Source organism: Schistosoma haematobium, chromosome 4 (genome assembly GCF_000699445.3).
Source record: "Schistosoma haematobium chromosome 4, whole genome shotgun sequence".
Taxonomy (NCBI): domain Eukaryota; kingdom Metazoa; phylum Platyhelminthes; class Trematoda; order Strigeidida; family Schistosomatidae; genus Schistosoma; species Schistosoma haematobium.
Window position 1 is genome coordinate 37,110,809 of NC_067199.1, and position 20,357 is coordinate 37,131,165.

Below are 20,357 nucleotides of genomic sequence, written 5' to 3' on the forward strand. Positions count from 1 at the left end.
GACATTAAATTCGTTTAACACAAATTAATTCTGCACAATAATACCATTCCTTGAACAATAAGATTGGCATACATGATAAAACTTTTAGGATGGTACTTATTATGAGACTAAATTTTAGACGCTTGCTCTATATTGTGCCGGATTAACGTTACGGTACATTGATTTTAGTTGAAGGCGAATGTAGACATATTTGATAATCAATCGATAGATAGATTATGGACTGTAATGATAATCACCATTTGAAACATCAAACAAAGTGACTTCAAAAGAAAACATATGTCTATAACACTCTTATTCAACAATCCCCTTTCTCATCATCTAAGTAACAAATAACAAACAACATTTTAATGCTCTTATATTTGATCATTTTATCAGGAAAAACAAAATATGTGCTAAGTAAGTTCAAAGAAAACAGAAACAAATATTCACAGAACCACTAGATAAATCCCATTCAATTCTTTAAATCTTCAGTACTTGCATTGAAGACATAGTGTAAAGTGATGGTCCAATTAATTATTCGCAGCATATTCACTAATTATACCTTTTAAAATGATTATATATAAGTTAAGCAAGTTGTATAATTGAATAGTTCTTAGTATAATTCAAAATCTATTCAGATAATAAAGTTAATGCCTAATTTTTTCATAACGTTCAGTAGGAATCAGCAATGAATTTCCAAAACGTATGTCCACCTCTATCCAGAACTCATAGTTAATAATGAGTAACTGAAGGCTCATAAACCCACTAATTTATCGATCACCTAACCTCTATACCTTGAACTGCATTTAAACCATAATGTTGATCACCGGATAGCTTCATCATTGTTAGAAAGGGGTCAAATATGAAGTCACGTAAATAATCTAGTAAAGTATTTTGTTCAGTATAATGTTTTCTTGGATTTCATTTTGTACTACCTCGAGTTTTCTATAAAAGACATTTTACTCCAGTCTCTTTACCTTTTATTACTGAACAAAAAGATAACGGCTGTGATAGACTTTGTAAACTTTTGTTAGTAGGTCGTTTTGAAACATTATATTAAAATATCCTTGATCTTGGGGATGAAGCTTAGAAGCATCGTGATGTATATGGTGATTTTGAATGGTGCTTTTTTAAACAACAGATCAGCAAAATGAAACCCACCGATTCTCGGACTTCACATATACTGATGGTACATAAAATTGCAGCAGGGAGGGAACATCGCTATACGAGTTTGTCACATTAAATGACTCTATGAAGGTGATACCTGTGGTGTTGAGATTCCTAGTCAGAACTTCCAAAATGATTTCCACGCTTCCAGCTTTTGTTCGATGTAGTGTTTTGGCTGGGATTTTTCATCGGTGAAGAAAATCCCGTCACGAAAATTGCCCCATCCACCAATTTCCCAGAAACACACTATGTATTGCACCCTGTTCATTTTAAACGCAACGTTCTTCGGTGGGCGCGTTCATTTCATTATGTTAACATGATTTTTAACAAAATATTTCAGCTAGCAAATTTCGATTCTATCTGCGTCTGATGTACACGAAAAGCACCAAACGGTAAACATAGACCTATCCCAGTGACATTGATTTTTGTATATTTCGTTCTAACTTACAGAACTTTGAAGAAAGTCTCATATTTTTTATGTATCTTCAAGATAACATGTTTAGCGGAATGGAAAAGTCGATCACAGCATTTAGACGAGTGCTGCTGGTACAAAGTAATCCTACATACAGAGTTATCCAAAATGAAAGTGAAATTCTAAAACTAGACCCAGGTCACCAGGGACTGGATAGAAGCAGACGAAATATGTCACAGAAAGTATATGATCAACCAGAAATTTTGATGATTATTCAACATCTGGATGATATCTTTCGTTATATCGAGTCCAGTCGGTTGTTTGTATACTGTTGTATTCAGCATTTATCGAGCTTCACATATCCACTAGACAAAACCAACCGTCTCTCATATAAGCCAGTTCGACTGACCGTATCACTAAACTGAATAGCCTAATCAATCAGATACCGACATGATAATCGCATTCCATATTTGAAAGAGTAGCTGCACTACATCATATTCGTTACGATAATATAATACCTCGTATTGTGATGGGTGACCGGAAAAGTATTTTCTGACGACCTGATTATTTGACCAATTTATTTACATATTTCAATTCCGAGCATCTGACAAGCTTTCAGATTGATACAGTTCCCTAAATCCCTCGAATCTGGATTACTATAGATTACCATCCTCTTATGAACTCCCATTTTAGTTAACACAGTCTTGTGTGGAACCGGTAGCCACTTCGCAAAAATAATTGGAATACACAGCGCGAGACGTAACACTCGTTTTAAGTTGTGTTTTGTTAAACGATGTTTTGATTTAGAATGAACAAATCAATGTTCGTATGCAACAGTACTTGTTCTGTATTTCGGGTCAAGCCATAAGAAATTTCATTTCGAGTTATATTATTGTGTTCTGTCCATCAAGTCTCAGCTCAAGTTATAACAATCATACGCATAAATGATGATTCAGTTAATAAAATATCTGGGGAATCCGATTATCGACTACTTTCAGCACAAATTATACCAGAAATTACCTGAAGATTATGAACGACAAAATGAGTATCACATATTCAATTGTCTGTAGATTCTGAAGGATGTGTACAATGTCGTTTGGAATTTGAACGATGAAATACAATCCTAATTATAAAAGGCAATGTAATAACAAGTGAAGATTTTACTCACATGCATGGGTGATCAATAAAGTGAAGTAAAAAAAATTAGAAAAATGTTTGAAATACGATTTCCTTTAACACTATTTCTACTGGTAATACTTAGTACAGTTTAAATAAACCAGAATACATTTACACTATAGTCAAACTGAGGAATTTTGAGTCTTCAAGATTAATATTTGACTATATATTTATCAAGATGATAAATCTTTTTATCAATGTAATGTATAATTTAGAATAAAATTCAGTATATTCTTTAATTGATAAATTTCAACCTTCGAAGCCCGTCTTCTGAGTTTATACCAATGCTGCGCACACATAATCGCTGCCTAACATATAAGGTACAATTTTGTTTAAAGTGTAGATAAATTTTAGAAAGCTTAGTCTAATAAGCATAATAAAGTTTATCTCTGTGCATAAGACTAGCTTACTGACTATAAGATCGATGTTGAGAACTCAAGGATTCCTAACTAGGCTCTCGTTCTAATAGAACCCCAAAACCATTAATAGTGAAACGCTGTTGGTTGTTAGATATAGAATGAGGGGCATATATATCTCTTGAATAACTAGATAAATTCAGTTGATCAATTCAAATACACTTATAAGTAAATAAATAAATATGGCATATGACACGGTCTCTAAAAATGAGATATGATGCCCAAAAGTTAGTTCTAACAATCAGATCTTAAGTGATTAGGGAGTGAGTGACCTGCAAACTGATTTCTTCCAATTTATCATGTTTATTTTACGTGAATATTTTGTGTATAAGCATTTCATTTTATGACATAAGAAGTTTTTATTTCTAGATAGTAGTCGAGGGATTACGCCAATTCCTTCCCGTTAGTAGTCAGCACTCTGTCACTTTGCATTATTGGATATTGCCTATTAATCAGCATTCGTTCCTTTTATTTCGCTCATAAAATCATGAAAAACGTTTCACAGCAAAATGAATATATATTTACACCGTTGGAAATATCGATATCCAACAAATTAGCTATAGTATACAAGTGAACAAAAATATAATCAGACCGGAATATGAACAAAATCGTTCGAATGTGCATGATTCACCTACAAATATGGCATTTTAAACCAAACTTCTAGTGATTAAATGTGAAGGGCATTTCGATCAATGTACAGGAAAACGTGCCTATCATCTAAGCACTTTATATGAGACCAACTTGTATTATGGATGGTAATATTAACTGAAGAAATCAGCAAAAATAGGTAGAATTGATTTCTTTTAGTGAAAGTACAAGAAGTAACCCGAAAACAGCAGTAGCAAAGTTTCTTAATCTCCTTTCTTAACGTCACTTTTTGAAGCTTACAGTCGTAGTAAAAATCGTTGACTAACCTTGTTCGATCAATATTATTTTCCCCTTGATCTTGTGTTGGCGGTAAACTTGGTCCTTGTTTGGGACCTAATGAATAGGCTAATCGTTTTAATTCACCTACAGAAATAGGGGCTGTTGACTTTGATACTTGTGGAAGAGCTTCTGAGTTTGTTGAGTGTTTTCTTCTATATTCTTTACTAATTATAACGCGTGGGATTAAGGAGTTAGATGGGTAGTGCTTCACTGTTTTGTTAGTGTCAGAGGATACCTTGCTGACTGACAACGATGTATTAGGTTTCGAAATATTCTCCAAGTATGGTCGACAACTTAAAGCCTGTTGGACAGAAAGGGGTATTGAACGTCTAAACAAAAAAAAAATTGGAAAAGAAACAATTTAACAAATAAATTACAAATACTCTAACTATTCCATACAAGGTAAAATATGAAATGCTACATTTATTCAGTTGAAGGTCATGAGTGAAGCTTTCATGCTTATTTGTAATCTGCATCAAAGTACGTGGTATCTCGGGTAGGAAGAGGATTTATTGCTACTGTAATCTGCACTTAGTTAAATTATTTGATGATATTGCCGCAGCAGTAAATGCGGTTACTTAGCACCCGCAATACTTTCAACCCAGACCCCAGATAATGAAAAGACATCTTATGGGAAAACAACATTCATTACATACAGATTTCTTTCCCAGTGATCAATAATTAAATTTGAATAATCATAGCTTACTCAAAACGGATTTTACGCTGAATAAGTGTTAAAACAGCGTGAAATAATTACTAGAATACAGTGGAGTATAACACACTGAGAAAATTAATGATTTGTACTTGTCGAAATACAGTCGAATGTTAAACTGAGCGATTATCACATAGGATTAATCTTTGATCCCACTCTAAATCGGTTCTTATCATAACGTATTTTCAGAAACTAGTTTACATTTACCTAATTTGCAAGACAGCATTAGATCCTTTGATTGATACTTATGTATTAGATCATATGACTATTTTTACGATCTTAAGATATATATATATATATATATATATATATATATATATATATATATATATATATATATATATATATATATATAAAGTATACACACATTCCCAATTCGGTTTCCTCAATAAACTTCTCCGTTCTCAGTCCTTTTACTTGAGTAGCCGATTGGGCTCGTGTAAAGGAAGATTGTGTGCCAGTATCAAATCGCACTCTGCATGTCACAACAATATGAATATCAAGCATTTAAAGTTTTAAACTGAAAATAATTTTTTAATTGCACATATCTTTGGTAGAGACCCTTTAAAAAATAGCAGGAGAGATATTTTTGCACAATGGAATTTACAGCAAGATAAGCAAGCAACAGGAACGTTAGGATCGATAAGACGTTTATTTGGTTGTAAAACCTCAGGTAAGTAACAACTCTGTAAGCGAAGTTCTATTCTCTGATTGTGAAGTCTAGACACCTATCGTGATGAAGCAACCGAGCTATACTGGCTGGAACAACCGTTCCTCAAGGTCCTACCATGTCAGACAGGTCGGTTGAAGAGCGGTAAGACTAAAAGCAACAAACCCAAGGTCCGAAGGCGAAGTCGTACTGCTGACTGTACAGAGGTGTGACAGCAGTAAGGTGTTTCCTTCAGACAACCAGCATGACAGCGATGCTGCCTTCCCACAAGGAAGGGTGGGGTTAGAAAAGGTCGACCCTGAAAATGCACACCTCGCCTTATCCCACGGATATCCGTCTCCGGCGGTAAGGTCTCAACAAGTACGGAGCTAACACAAAAATTACCCATAAAAAGGTCGTGTGTGATCGACCTCAAACAGTTGTCCCTTGGGCACTGCGGTCACGCTCTCAGGTCACTAAGACCACCTCTAATCCAATTCCGTTTTCAGCTACCTCCAGAACAACCCTTCCATGGTGTGAGCAACCGGGAAGTGATAACCGCCCTCATACCTCTAACAGCACTCAAGACCACTGTATTCATAATCAACCTCCATCTTCAATTCCTATTATTCCTCCTACATCGACTTTCAACTCTAAATTTCCTCTTTCGGCTTCCTCCTCAAGTGTCACTATAGCCAACGATTCTAGTGCTCAAAACACTGTCCCAGGTCTACTGAAACCTCGCTCCACACTACACATTGAAGCCTTCAACGTACGAACCCTATGTCAAATCGGTCAGCAGGCTTCCTTGGCTAAAACCCTAGAGTCTCTTACTATTGATTTATGCTGTGTCTCCGAAACACACATACAGGATTCCAGTGTGGTCATTCACTTGACCTCACCTCGTCAAAACGGAGAGCCAACGAGATACACCCTCCGTGTATCTGGTGACCCGATGGCCAGTTCTCGTGGACTGGCAGGTGTAGGCATAGCACTAAGCATGAGGGCCGAACAAGCACTGCTAGAGTGGATCCCCGTCAACAGTCGTCTATGTGCTGTTCGGCTAAACGGCTACGTAAGAACTCGGAAGGATAGGGACACACGTCGTTGCCTTTTTGTCGTTTCTGCCTACGCTCCCACTGACTACAGCTCAGATGAAGTGAAAGATGAATTTTACAGAAAGCTGTCCGAACTTCTACAGAAAGCTAAACGCTCAGACATAGTACTCGTAGGGGGCGACTTTAATGCTCAGACAGGTAGTTTAAACCAAACAGAAAGGCATTTAGGTGGATATTTTAGTATTCCGACACAGCGAACAGATAATGGTGATCGTCTGCTGCAATTATGCTCAGACAATCGTTTATTTTTAGCAAACACAAATTAGAATCAGGATATAATATCTCACCTAATAAAAACCTGATCCATATCTGTGTTAACGTAATATTTTTATCAGCAGTGTTAAGTTTATTAGATTTAAAATGGGGTAGTTATATTGAATGGTTACTGACGATTATATAATGAAACCAAGGAGGGAAAATCCGACCATCACAAAAAAGTACGATCACTTTACTCTTGTCGTGAAACTAGGACGAAAATGAGTATTCCCATTAAAAGAATCAAAAGTTACTGCTGCTAAGACGATAAAGAAAAATGTAGCAAAAACACAGTAAAACCTATAGTGTGCAATCCACTCACTTTGGGGCAACTGACAAATCACAAGGTGTAGAAATAGATGGATAATTGGTGGTAGTAGTAGTAGCAGCAGTAGTAGGACAAGAAGCACCGAGATTACAGGCTGTTTGATATTTGTCAAATAATGTAATTCCAAGTTTCCTCCAATAAAGCCGAGAGTCATCTAAAGCGTCATATGATTGGTAGGTGGCGGACTCATTGGAATGAACTGTGTTTTCTTGTAAAACCGGTAAAACAGTTATATCCCGATTAGTTGGTATTTCTAATTTTATAGATTCTGACAAATCAGATTTTACTGATGATGATACAGATGGTGATGGAAGAACTGAAGAATCCGGATCTGATGTTTGACATTTAGTAGAGAATTTCTGAAGATAATCATGTTCTGCATAAAAATAATGTGCAGAAAGACATTAAGTAACACGCAGTTTATTTTAAACACACCCCAAGAGATTACTAGTATTAGACAACTTAACAAGAAGCCTTTCGCATCATATAATAATTATCGGTCAAATGTAAATAAACAGCCCAATATCAACAAAATGTGACCATAAATAATATATTTAACTTAAAGGTAATATCAAACAAAAGTAAGTCGTAGTAAAAATAATTCATTGAAATGAAAAATACTGAAAAATGTACAACTTAGTTGCTTGATAATCTTATATGAACAAGCAGAAATACGCAAAATCGTTAAATAACCTCGTATAGAAGACTGAACAATTTGAATAGTGCCTACTATACAATAAGCACTAGCTAACCGACAGTTTATAGTCACGGATGAACCATAAATTAGACGGCGAACAGTTAGATGAATTTTCTCTGTGAATCTAAATTGATGATTTAGTGAGAAAAGAATATGCCAAAATAGTTTTATCTAACAGTTAGCTATTCTTAGCAGACGGACCATACTATAAAACAATGAGGATTGACTAAAATTTATGAGAAAAAACGTGACTTCAAAAATCACCATCTATATATATTGCAACAAAAAATTGCAAGTATATATTTTAACCATACGGTTTTTCTGTTGCGAAAGTGACTGTAAGCACAATTATAATTTAAGGACTAAATATGTTACACAATACAGCTGTTTAATAATCAAGTTGACCTAAACCTGTAGTAACAGAACATAACCCATATAACCATTGAACCGAACGACATGTAAAAGCGTATGCAATTACAAGACATTGGCAATAAAGAGACTCGAAATAGGTGCACTGCTTTACATTACTCGGGATTTTACTTAGTAGCACTAGTTGTTCTTCGTTACATTACCATATATTATTTTATAATTTCTAGCCAACCGATTGTTTAAATTCAAACTTTACCTCTTGATAATCCTGACGTTTAATGGATTTTTAAACGACTTCTCTTGACCTTATTTAAAATAAACAGACGGAAAATCCAGGCATTGAAATAGATTTTAATAGCACACCAAGTTAATCCACAGAATCATATGTTCAAATGTTACGGATTTTTTTAGTAATGAAAATCAAATATTATTGTTAACCCTGACTAAAGATTTAAGATATATACACTTTATTTGATAAAGTCCAATGGATTATTTCTATTTGTCTCTTCACACCAACCACTCGTTAACAATCAAGAAGCCCAGAAAAATATCTTATTAAAACTTATTATACCAACCACGACAGACAAGTGATAAACGTCCAGCGGTTTAAAATAATAACCAGTGTGGAGTTCGAGTTCATCCGATAGTCTTACCCACTTTCCTGGAAATTCTTGCATTTAAATGCCTGCATTCGTACAGCTTCAAACGACATTCAGCCACAGTTTCATATTCAGGTGCATAACAGACGTGTAAAGAACCTCCGTAGAAAGAAGAATCATCTAATAGACGCTTGGCATATCTAGATAACATTTAAGGAAAAATCTCATAAATTTTCTCTACGAAAAAGAAGTGAGTTATCAAGTTTAATTCTCACAAATATGTAAAAGGAATACGTTCACACCTTGCGGCTTTGAGATTATCATATTTTACGACAAAAACATCAGTAAATGTCTCTTTATCTGGATAATCAATAATTTTCACCACACTTTGGACATTCCCATACTGTTTACACTTCTCCTTTAAAGGGTGCTCCAGGTCCAGAGATGGGACTCCAAATATCAGGAGACAACATGACTCATCAGCTACGGTGAAGACCTGGGAAATAAAAAAGCTACGAGTTACCTTTACGGCTGTTTTACGCCTACCGTCTCGATAAGCAGGGCGAGTGAAACATGGACCCACTTTGACGTGATGAGAGAAACGTTTGGTCTGGTTCTCGAATTTCATGAATTTAGAACTAGGAGATACGAAATAAAATAAATTGTTGGCATTGATGACAGTCAGAACGGATCATTTTATGGGTTTTGAGCGGTCTGAAAATCAAAATAAAACGTGCATAGAATAGAGTACATTTGATAAATATCAGTTGATAACAAACCATAAGACGTTTAACGTTGAAAAACTAAAAAGTACCTAGCTTTTTGTGAATTTATTCAGCTACTAGTGCCCTTCATTTTGCATCCCACATCTATTCAGTATTTAGAAGTCAATTAGGATCACAAGGTCAAAAAACGGACCAATTTTCTATTGTTCATAGAGATGACTGATATGAATACTACAGGGACTGAATACACAATACCGAAACCTGTGTTGCATAGCAAGCTTCCTGAATTAGAAACTGACTATCACCAGTGGCTTTAAACATCGTACCAACCGGAGCTGCCTTCTTGGTGCAGTCACCATGACAGCCTATTATAATCATATCTTAACAAATAACTTGATATTTTACTATGCCTGACGGGTAAAACGAAAAACGGTAGGGTTGGAGATAAAATAACTCATGTATGAGGATAAACGTATTGCTGACTACCTTGGTTAGACGATAATTAAATGATTCTCACGGAGCCAACACTACGAGCTATGCCGCCTACTCGTATGTGAAGCGGGGCTAGAAAAAGTCGTAACTAAACAAATCACAGCTCCTCCCAAACGAGGTTTTGTGTCCAGATTAAAAATACACATTGACCACAGAAACTTGTCCTAAAGATTTCTCGTAATGGGATTCAAATAATTGTCTATTAGGCTCCCAGATCCATAATTAATACTAATCCAGTTTTTTTTTATCCCAACACAGTAACTATCCGTTAGCCTACATTTTGGTACTAAGCTGTATTTCGGTCGAAGTAAAGAATGTACATTCGTTCTTTAAACTCCGCTAAGTAACGAGTTCCAATGCTTACTCATAATTTCCTCTTGATGTAATTATTTTAGTTCTAGCTATATTCTGTCTCGTTCACACTACTAATGATGCTTTTATTTCGACCTCTCCACATTTCATATCTTCTTTTTCCTCTGAACGTTTGCGTGGTGACTTGTCCTTAATAGTAGGCTTCTTGACTAAACTAGTAGGACATACAAATTTACATTTGGGGTATATACACTTTATAATGACATGCGTAAAGGTAGATAGAGAATGGTTGCACAATTAAAAATGTTACCACAGAGAATTTATTGAGTTAGTTGTTTTTAATGCAACGTTACATCACTACAGACTATACAAATACATATCAGATATATGATGGTTCGAATTTGTACTTTGTATACAAACTTACCGTAGTTAACATAAAAATTAAACTGTTTGAAAGACGAAGTGTTGTACCAACAAATGCTATTCTTGTTATTAGAAATAATGCACTTCTAACGTCTCAATGGAATGTTAATTTTTCAAGATTTTCTGAAATTTCATGACTCAGTGAGTCAAGATGTGATGGCCGTGGTTGTGCACAAAAAAACATTGTTAAGGCTAATTCAAATGAGAAATTTCAGAGACAATACAACTCGTTTTTGATGTACTAACACGCAACCAAGTTATCTTACCCACATATTGCTAGTACTAACTAATCCTCTCACTGAAATTTTGTTCAGTTTAGTCTCAAGTATAACCATTCATCTTTTAAACGACAAGCCACTTGTTACTGATTATCCAAAAACAGTGGGGGTTCAAACGTCGAAACGGCGCACAATTACTGAGATTGAGCAATGTACAACATAGGAAAGATTATCGATGAGATTGGTAATCAAAAATTCCTGATTTATCAATCAATTGAGCCGATGCTGTTGATAAAGCAGTTTTCGTTAAACAGACACTTAATAAGCAAAATGTTTACACTCATCTGATTGGGGGATTTACTCCAATGATAATTCCAGATATCTGAGAGAGTTGCACATTATAAAATCTATAACTCGTGTGAAATGTCTGATAAGTCTTGGATTTTAGTGTAGCAATAAACGTTTTCATTCTGGAAGACTGAGATAGGGCGCTGGGTAATCACTCCTATTTCGAAAATCCGTTGGAGGTTTCGAAATTCAACTAACACACTCAGAAGTAAAGAGGGAACCTGTCTTCTTGAAGCATTGACTAATTTCACCACCGTTTAGGGGGCGTTTGAAGATCAAGTTAAGTGGAATGAGTCGAAAAAGGATAAAAAAATCTATTTGAGCAGTCTGGTTGGCCAACTGGGGTGGACCGGGCTACCGTCATTATGACTCAATTAAAGGCGGATGGAGAAGACATCTGGAATTTGTGCTGACTACCGCCCGACACAAACTCTTCCGCTATTGCAACGGAGCTGCGCCACTAAAGAAACTAGAGATGCCACAAATAAATTATGAGGGTTAAGGTATCTCTCTAAAATAGACCTGGAACATGAGTACTTCCGAATTAAACTAGAAAGAATATTTAGCGAACTAACTACTATTAAAACATCATTCGGAGTGTTCAGAAAAAAATTCTTAATGTTCGCATCAAACGTTCATTTGTGATATTTCAGAAGCTTGCAAATCAGATTATCACCATCCTTGATGGTGTGAATCGTATCAGCTTGATATCGCAGTTCATGCTAATAATATGGGGCTCCATAATGAACGTTTTTTAAAGTTAATCAGACGCTTTGTGACACAAATATGGCCGTAAATGTGTCAGTTCCAACCCAGTTCCATCAATTGTCTTGACTATGCCGTAGATACTAAGGGTTGTAAACATCATATGAGTCGTCTAGCTCTACCGATTCAAGCAACGCCACCTACGAATATCTCTGCACTCAGGTTATGAATTGTTGCTTTTCAATTTTATTCCATGTTTACCCCTAAATTTATACAATTGTTATCGTCGTGTTTTGACTTGATTTCTAAGTAAACAGTTTCGATGAGGATACGACAAGAAATAGTTTTTGAATATCGTTGCTTTTTCAGTCCTTAGACGACAGCTGAAAAATTTATCTTCACTGGTGATAAACCTTCACTGGTGTCAGGTGGTGTTCCGGAACAGAATGGCAAACCTGTTGTTTTTATTTCGAGACATTTAGATAAAAAGAAAAACAAGTATGTCTTTATACCAAAACGACTGCACAAATATTTGTTTGGTGTAAAATTCTTTATTATAACTGATCACCAGACGTTTATTTACCATCTAACCAAGTCACTGCATCAGTCAACTACTGTCTTGGTCTAGAGATAGAATTAAAATTTAACTGCCCATGAATTTATCATCGGGCACCGAGGGGCCAAATGCATGTCGTATGCATATTCTATATCACGCTAACCACATTTTATAAGGTTGTAGCGGTAAATAAATCCCCAAAATAAATAGCTCTGTAAGTTTTCGACATTGGATGCTGACCATATGTTTTAGTGGACTCATCTAGCTGAAGGCGCTCGGTCAGGCATCCGCACCAGATCACGTGTGGTAACGCCGTGCTCAACATCAACCGCAATCGCTAGCCAGATTAGATCAGAGAATTCCGATATATTGGTTATCGCCAAATACACTCTTCCGATCTCCTCGACTCTGTCTTTTGATTTCTCTGGGTGGGAACGAAATATATTAGAAGGTGTTACTGGTAGAAGCGTTGTCAAACACTGAATACCTGTGACATCATCATTGGTGAGACCGACGTGATCTGGTACACCTAATTGTGATTGTGAGTCTGTTCCTTTTTGGGATTTTTATATATCATTGCCTTATTTTTTAAACATTGTGATTTTTTTCGTATTTTTTGCTTGGATATATATATATATTTTCCCCTCGTTCATTATCGTACTTCATACTTCATTATGACTGAACAGACACCCAAAGTACTCAAGCCTAAGGCTTTGTCCCCACCTTCGTTTCAACTGATGCCTTTCTGGCCATACAATATCGAAGCCTGGTTCTGCTACGCAGAAGCCAACTTCCACGAGCACGGCGTGATCGACACACGTGCACAATTCCTCGCAGTAGTCAAGGCACTACCACGCGAATTCAACAGGTACGTAACACCTAGTATGTTTACTAGTGATGTTTCCGATCCTTACGAAATCTTAAAACGCTCGATTCTTAAACGAGGAGACCTAACCGATCGACAAAGGTTAGATCAACTCTTCAATAACATCGACCTGCAACACGGTTCTGCGACGGACATGTTGCAACGGATGAGAGAGGTAATAGGCCCAAGAACTTTCGACGAAGGTCTATTCAAACAACTCTTCTTGTCAAAACTTCCCCAACAGGTGCAAGCAGTTCTGGTCTCGTTCCAGAACAACGCCTTAGACGAGCTAGCTGCATCTGCCGACCGCATTTTAGAAATTACGAAACCTTCTACTACCGAGGTATTTTCAGTCAAAGAAAAACCTCAAACGACTCAGAATGACATAACCGAGTTATGTCATACACTCACGCGTTGTCTTAATCTTCGTACCGACCGTAAGAGATCGCGCACTCCACGTAGAAGCATTTCATGTAAGCGATCTGTCTCTAGACCACGAGAGACAGATAACCCCGACGGCAACCGTAGCCGGCGAACAAAGCCGTCTGTTATTCGTCACAGATGTGACAACGAGAGTTCGCTACCTCGTCGACACTGGCGCAGAAGTTAGCGTTCTCCCAGCAAATCCTAACGACCGACTTCACGAATCGACCCTAAACTTACAGGCGGCAAACGGAAAACCGATCGCTACGTATGGCAAAAGGTACGTTTACCTTAACGTGGGTTTACGCAAACCCATTCACTGGATCTTCGTTGTTGCTGATGTTTCTATGCCAATCATTGGTATGGATCTTCTACAACACCATAATCTGATCATCGACACGCGCAAACGGAGGCTAGTAGACGGAAACACTAATTTATCCGTTTGCGTAACTTCTTTTACTGGTTGCAAATTATCCCCAGTCACAATTAAACATATGATAGACCCACTCTATCAGCCACTTCTCGATAAGTATCCTGGGATACAACAAACGCAACCGAGATTACCGTGTGTAACCAGCAACGTTACACATCACATCACGACTACAGGACCACCTGTATTTTCTAAAGCACGACGACTAGCTCCCGAAAAGCTGAGGTTGGCGAAAAACGAGTTTGACCATATGATAGACTTAGGAATCATACGACCGTCAAGTAGTCCATATGCATCTCCGTTGCACATGGTCCTTAAAAAGGACAGCAACGATTGGCGTCCAACTGGTGACTATCGGCGATTGAACGCGAAAACCATTCCCGATCGTTACCCGTTGCCTCACATTCACGATTTGACAGCTACCTTGAAAGGTACAACTGTCTTTTCGAAAATCGACTTGGTTAAAGCGTATAATCAAATCCCTATGGCTACTGACGACATACCGAAAACAGCTATCATAACTCCCTTCGGACTCTATGAATTTTTGCGAATGCCTTTCGGTCTAAGGAACGCTGCTCAAACATTCCAAAGATTCATAGACGACGTTTTTCGAGGTCTCAACTTCGTACACGCATATGTTGATGACTGTCTAATCGCAAGTCCGGACAGAGAAACACATCTCAAGCATTTGGATCTTGTTTTCGAACGACTACAAAAACATGGCATTACTGTAAACGTTCAGAAATGCCAAATTGGAACCGACTCATTAGACTTTCTGGGACACACTATCGATGCTCAAGGTATCCGACCCCTTAGAACCAAAGTGGCGGCCATTCTGGATTACCCAGAACCGACCACCGTCAAGCAATTACGCACGTTTAACGGCCTCGTAAGTTTCTACAGACGTTCATACCGAAATGCGCATTACTTATGAAACCTCTGACCGACCAACTTCGTGGAAATGCGAAATCCATTAATTTGGACGACACCGCACGAAAAGCATTCTCCACAGTTAAGGAACTGATCGCTAAAGCAACAATGCTCGCACATCAGGACACCGAAGCACCCATTAGTATCGCAGTAGACGCATCGGACTCGGCAATCGGTGGCGTCTTACAACAATGGATTAACAACTCCTGGCAACCCTTGGCATTTTTCTCTAGAAGGTTGCTAGACACCGAATCGAGGTACAGCACATTCGGTAGGGAACTCCTAGCTATGTATTGTGCTGTGCGGCATTTCCAACACTATATCGAAGGCCGTGAATTCACTCTTTTCACGGACCATAAACCGCTCACTTTCTCGTTAAGCTCTCCTTCAGACAAGTACTCTCCCGTGAGTCTCGACAACTGGACTACATTTCGCAGTTTACTTCAGATATTCAACACATCTCTGGAGCAAACAATGTAGTTGCAGACGCTTTGTCTCGCATAACTTCCTTGAACAGTTTCCAAGGAATCGACCTTCTCAAACTCGCCGAGCTTCAAAAAGAAGACAGTGATCTTCAGCACGAGTTATCGTCCACAACACTTAAACTACGCATCAAACAGATAGGAACAGGTAAGGAAACCTTACTTTGTGACACATCTACAGGTAGGGATCGCCCAATCGTGCTGAAACATTATCGACGCAATGTCTTCAATACACTGCACAAACTTTCTCATCCAGGTATCCGTGCAACCATCAAGCTTATAGCAGAACGGTTTTGCTGGCCTGGAATGAATAAAGACGTGAGGGAGTGGGCACGCTCCTGTGTAAGCTGCCAAAAATCTAGGGTTATCAGACACAATAAATCCTCCTTAGGCTCGTTTAAAACTCCCGATGCTCGTTTCGACCATGTTCATTTGGATTTGGTAGGACCTTTACCAGATTCAAATGGATACTCTTATCTCTTAACCTGCGTAGACCGTTTCACTCGATGGCCAGAAGCAGTACCTATTAAGGACATCACTGCTGAAACAGTGGCTCGCACCTTCGTCGAACGATGGGTAGCAAACTTCGGTTGCCCTTCAACCATCACTACAGACCGCGGACGTCAATTTGAATCTGATCTTTTCCGTCGTCTGACCACACTTTTAGGAATCACTCGATTCCGAACGACCGCCTACCATCCACAAGCAAACGGGTTGGTAGAACGTTTTCACCGACAACTAAAAGCTTCACTATCAGCTGCAAACGTTTCACAGTGGACCGACGCTCTTCCACTTGTCTTACTAGGTATCCGCAATGCAGTGAAAGCTGACATTGGATACACTGCGGCTCAACTCGTTTATGGAACGACACTTCGACTTCCAGGAGAATTCGTGGATCCTTCGTCCTCTTCAATGAACATGGATCTAACCTCCTACACGAACAGGCTTACAAACGCAATGCGTTCAGTTAAACCTGCTTCCACTCGACCTCAATCAACTGATGTTTTCGTTCAAACTGACTTACGATATAGTAGACACGTTTTCGTTCGTCGAGACTCGCATCGACGACCATTCGAATCAGCATACGAAGGACCCTTCAAAGTTCTTCAATGTAAACCTAAGTACTATATAGTCGATAAGAACGGAACAAACGATAGCATCAGCATCGATCGCTTAAAAGCATCGTATTTAGAAGGAAATCCTATTCACGTCGATTTTCCTTCGTTACAATCGCACAACACGACTCCTACACTCATAATTCTTCAACCGACAACCAACACTAGTGATGATACTCCGAATGTATCTGAAAATAAACCTGAAACGACGCGTTCTGGAAGAAGAGTAAGATTTCCAGAACATTTAAACGACTACTGCACGTAAGGCACTACTCGACATTTTATATTATCTCGATTTTTCTTTTTAAGATATATAATATTTAAGAAGAAAAACAATTTTAATATGCCTATATATTTATATTTTTATTTAAAAAAAACAAAAAACGAAAAAATTATTTTTTTAACGCTATTACGTGTGCTTGAGTTTATTTTCCATTTTGTTTCGCCGACATTGTGTTTTTACACACATACGAGTGTATTTTGACACGCACTTACATTTTCTTTTTTCTTTTCCAGGACGGCTGGAAAAGAACGATGCAGTTTACGAGGAGTCGAAATTTTCGTTGTAACTTTTTCTTTTTTTACTATGTTGTACCTCCGTCCCATATAGTAAGGAAAGACGACCAGACGCTGCTACACTTAGTAAGCTATCAGAGGAGTGTTTACCAACGACAAACTCGTTGGGTTTAAACTTCTGGCTGGCCACGTCTTAGGGTGGTCACTGCCCCACTAGGGGGGAGTGATCTGTAGCGGTAAATAAATCCCCAAAATAAATAGCTCTGTAAGTTTTCGACATTGGATGCTGACCATATGTTTTAGTGGACTCATCTAGCTGAAGGCGCTCGGTCAGGCATCCGCACCAGATCACGTGTGGTAACGCCGTGCTCAACATCAACCGCAATCGCTAGCCAGATTAGATCAGAGAATTCCGATATATTGGTTATCGCCAAATACACTCTTCCGATCTCCTCGACTCTGTCTTTTGATTTCTCTGGGTGGGAACGAAATATATTAGAAGGTGTTACTGGTAGAAGCGTTGTCAAACACTGAATACCTGTGACATCATTAAGGTCATCTAACGAAAGTGATTGTATGTTGTTTTTACCATTATCTGTTGATGTTAAAGAGCTTGTGAAGGATACTCGTAAATATTTTGAGGCTGTTACAAGTGCAGTGAAATGTGGTTAAAATATTCAGTGCAAGCGTGGGTTTCCTGAGTTTTACAGAAACATGGAGAACATATTGGTACATCGAGAAAGCTTTTTGTGCTTCCATTGTAGAATAACCATTTGCCTTACATTCATATCTGCAGTGTTAAATGATCTTCATATAAGTCGAAGACTGAAAAACTGTTTTGACTGTTTGCATGAGCTATCGTATAATAAACTAACTTGGAATCCTTGGCCTACATCTTATGAATCATAGGAACGTATTCACGTGGATTACTGTCTAATGTTTAAACTCATATTAAAATTTAGTTATTACTGATTCATATTCTAAATGGCTAGAAGTGGTACTCACGAACAATACTAGCGGATAATTCACTCAAAGAGCAATGAGGAAGATATTTATTCATGAAGGAAAAACTAGTGCATCAGTAACGCATAATGGAACCCACGTAACAGAAAGAGTTCGACATCCAGCTTACTGATATTGCATGCCAACATTTAATTACAGCTCCACGAGATCTTTAGTTGAATTCTAAAGATGCCCTTGTCAATGAATCTCTAGGGAGTCCTGAATTTCAGATTGACGAAAAAAATCCGAATGCTAAACACCTAAGAAATGCTAGTGGAATTGAAGTAGACCCAAATAATATTACAGAAACAAACGAACAACCAACGTGTGGCAGATATGGTGTATAATCAATACATTTACAGTGCAGTGCAATATTTGATGTTGTTTTTGAACCTGTAGCGTGGTGTCGAGTTGAGGTTAACTATGAACACCGCTACCAAGAAACACGTGCCATATAAATCAGAAGGCGTAGGTTGAACGTAACCAAATAAATCCATAAAATCCCCGAGAAGCCAAATATCAGAAGGCAATTAATGGACCAAATCGAGATATATTCGCTGGCGATCTCGTGGTATCGAAAGGATACCGAGATCGTGCCAGGATACAACCTTGGTTACAGAACGTAACCGAATTCGCGCGAGGTCACAATCAAAGTGTAAGAATAAGAATGGAAGCACAAAATAGCTGTCATTAGCACAGTCAAACAAAAGCACATTAAAACAAGCACTGGTACAGTTGGTTATAATAATAATTGTTTTTATTAAACCAGTCGTGTTCTCGTGATAATTGTGAGTCACTACAAACCTATCAAGAAGATACGATACAATTCCACACTGAGTACTTCGAATTTGAGTACTTGGTTGTGTCTTATCGATGCTCTACGTTTGCTTATATTAATAATATTTCGCTATATTACTTCGAATTCGTATAAAACTTAACGTGAAACGAGGTTTTGAGTCATCACTCAGAATTTTAATTGAAAACTAGAGGTTTACTTCTAAACCAATCACACATGATAGGTAAACTCTGGAAGGAGTGAAATCTTTCACATACCTGCACGGCATTATTTAAAAACAAGGAGGCTTCGGCGCAGACATAAAAGCAAGGGTTCTCAAAGCAAGGACAGCATTCCTACAGTTGAAGAACACATAGAACTCAAAATAACTATCAGCCAATATCAAAGTCAGGATCTTCAACATGAATGTTAAGACAGTCCTACTGTACAGAGCCGAAACTTGAAGAACTGTCGCAATCATCATCAAAAAGGTACAAATATCTATAAGCAGTTGACTGTGCAAGATACTAAATGTCTGTTGGCCGGAAACCATCAGCAACAACCTACTGTGGGAGAGAACAAATCAGGCTCAAGCTGAGGAGGAAATTAGGAAAAGACAATGGAGGTAGACAGGAGATACACTGAGGAAATCACGAACCTGCATCACGAAGCAAATTTAAACTTGGAATCGTGAAGGGAAACGGAAAAGGGGAAGACCGAAAATAACACCACGTCTGGAATCGGTAGCAAACATGAAAAGGATTGCCCAGGACAGAGTTGGGTGGGGAATACCGGTTAGAGGCTTATGCTCCCTTGGGGGGAGTAAAAAACGTCAGTCAGTAAGTAATTATGGTGTTTGTTTGTGTTTCATCTTTTCCATCCATAATTACTCAACTTTTTTTGTCTCAAAAGGTGTCACGAACCACAATAGCTCTGCTATTAAGCAGATCCTGGCGAAGGCCTGGTAACCACGTAATTCCCTATATCTTACAGTCTTTCAGTCGTAGTAACTGCGCCTGATGAGTGATTAGAATTACCACCAATAATAGGATCATTATCATTAATCCCCGTGTACCCAAGTCAACCCTTGACATCTCCGTTTTACTGATATTCCAATAGTTTGTTAATGTATGTTGTTAGTCTACTTTTGACAACTGTCTTCTCTCTGATCCTTTGCACCCAGGTTTAGTAATTTTTACATTGAAACCAACAAATCTTTCCCCCCGAAAACGTGGT

General features: G+C 37.9%; 1 protein-coding gene across 2 annotated transcripts; it reads right to left on the minus strand.

Annotated features, from left to right (window-relative positions):
• Positions 1-337: 337 nt before the first annotated feature.
• RBM48_1 (RNA-binding protein 48) lies at positions 338-11,170 on the minus strand. 2 transcript variants are annotated; one of them, XM_051216324.1, is made up of 7 exons: positions 10,758-11,170; positions 9,107-9,518; positions 8,859-9,004; positions 7,134-7,515; positions 4,065-4,406; positions 2,579-2,681; positions 338-541 (listed from the first exon to the last, which is right to left on the minus strand). In XM_051216324.1, exons 2-6 carry the CDS (start codon positions 9,430-9,432, stop codon positions 2,615-2,617), a joined length of 1,263 nt encoding a protein of 420 aa, XP_051066901.1. In that variant the 5' UTR covers positions 9,433-9,518; positions 10,758-11,170; the 3' UTR covers positions 338-541; positions 2,579-2,614. The 2 variants fall into 2 exon arrangements, with proteins under 2 accessions (XP_051066901.1, XP_051066900.1); XM_051216323.1 differs by having other exon boundaries at positions 8,859-9,518.
• Positions 11,171-20,357: the final 9,187 nt, after the last annotated feature.

What these genes read in the sequence shown, in the direction of transcription:
- RBM48_1 (XM_051216324.1), bottom strand. Translation starts at nt 9,432, where the DNA reads ATGAAATTCGAGAACCAGACCAAACGTTTCTCTCATCACGTCAAAGTG. An exon ending in GATAATCTCAAAGCCGCAAG is followed by an intron (nt 9,005 to 9,106) that starts GTGTGAACGTAT and finishes AATGTTATCTAG; the next exon opens with ATATGCCAAGCGTCTATTAG. An exon ending in AAGAATTTCCAGGAAAGTGG is followed by an intron (nt 7,516 to 8,858) that starts GTAAGACTATCG and finishes ATTTTTATGCAG; the next exon opens with AACATGATTATCTTCAGAAA.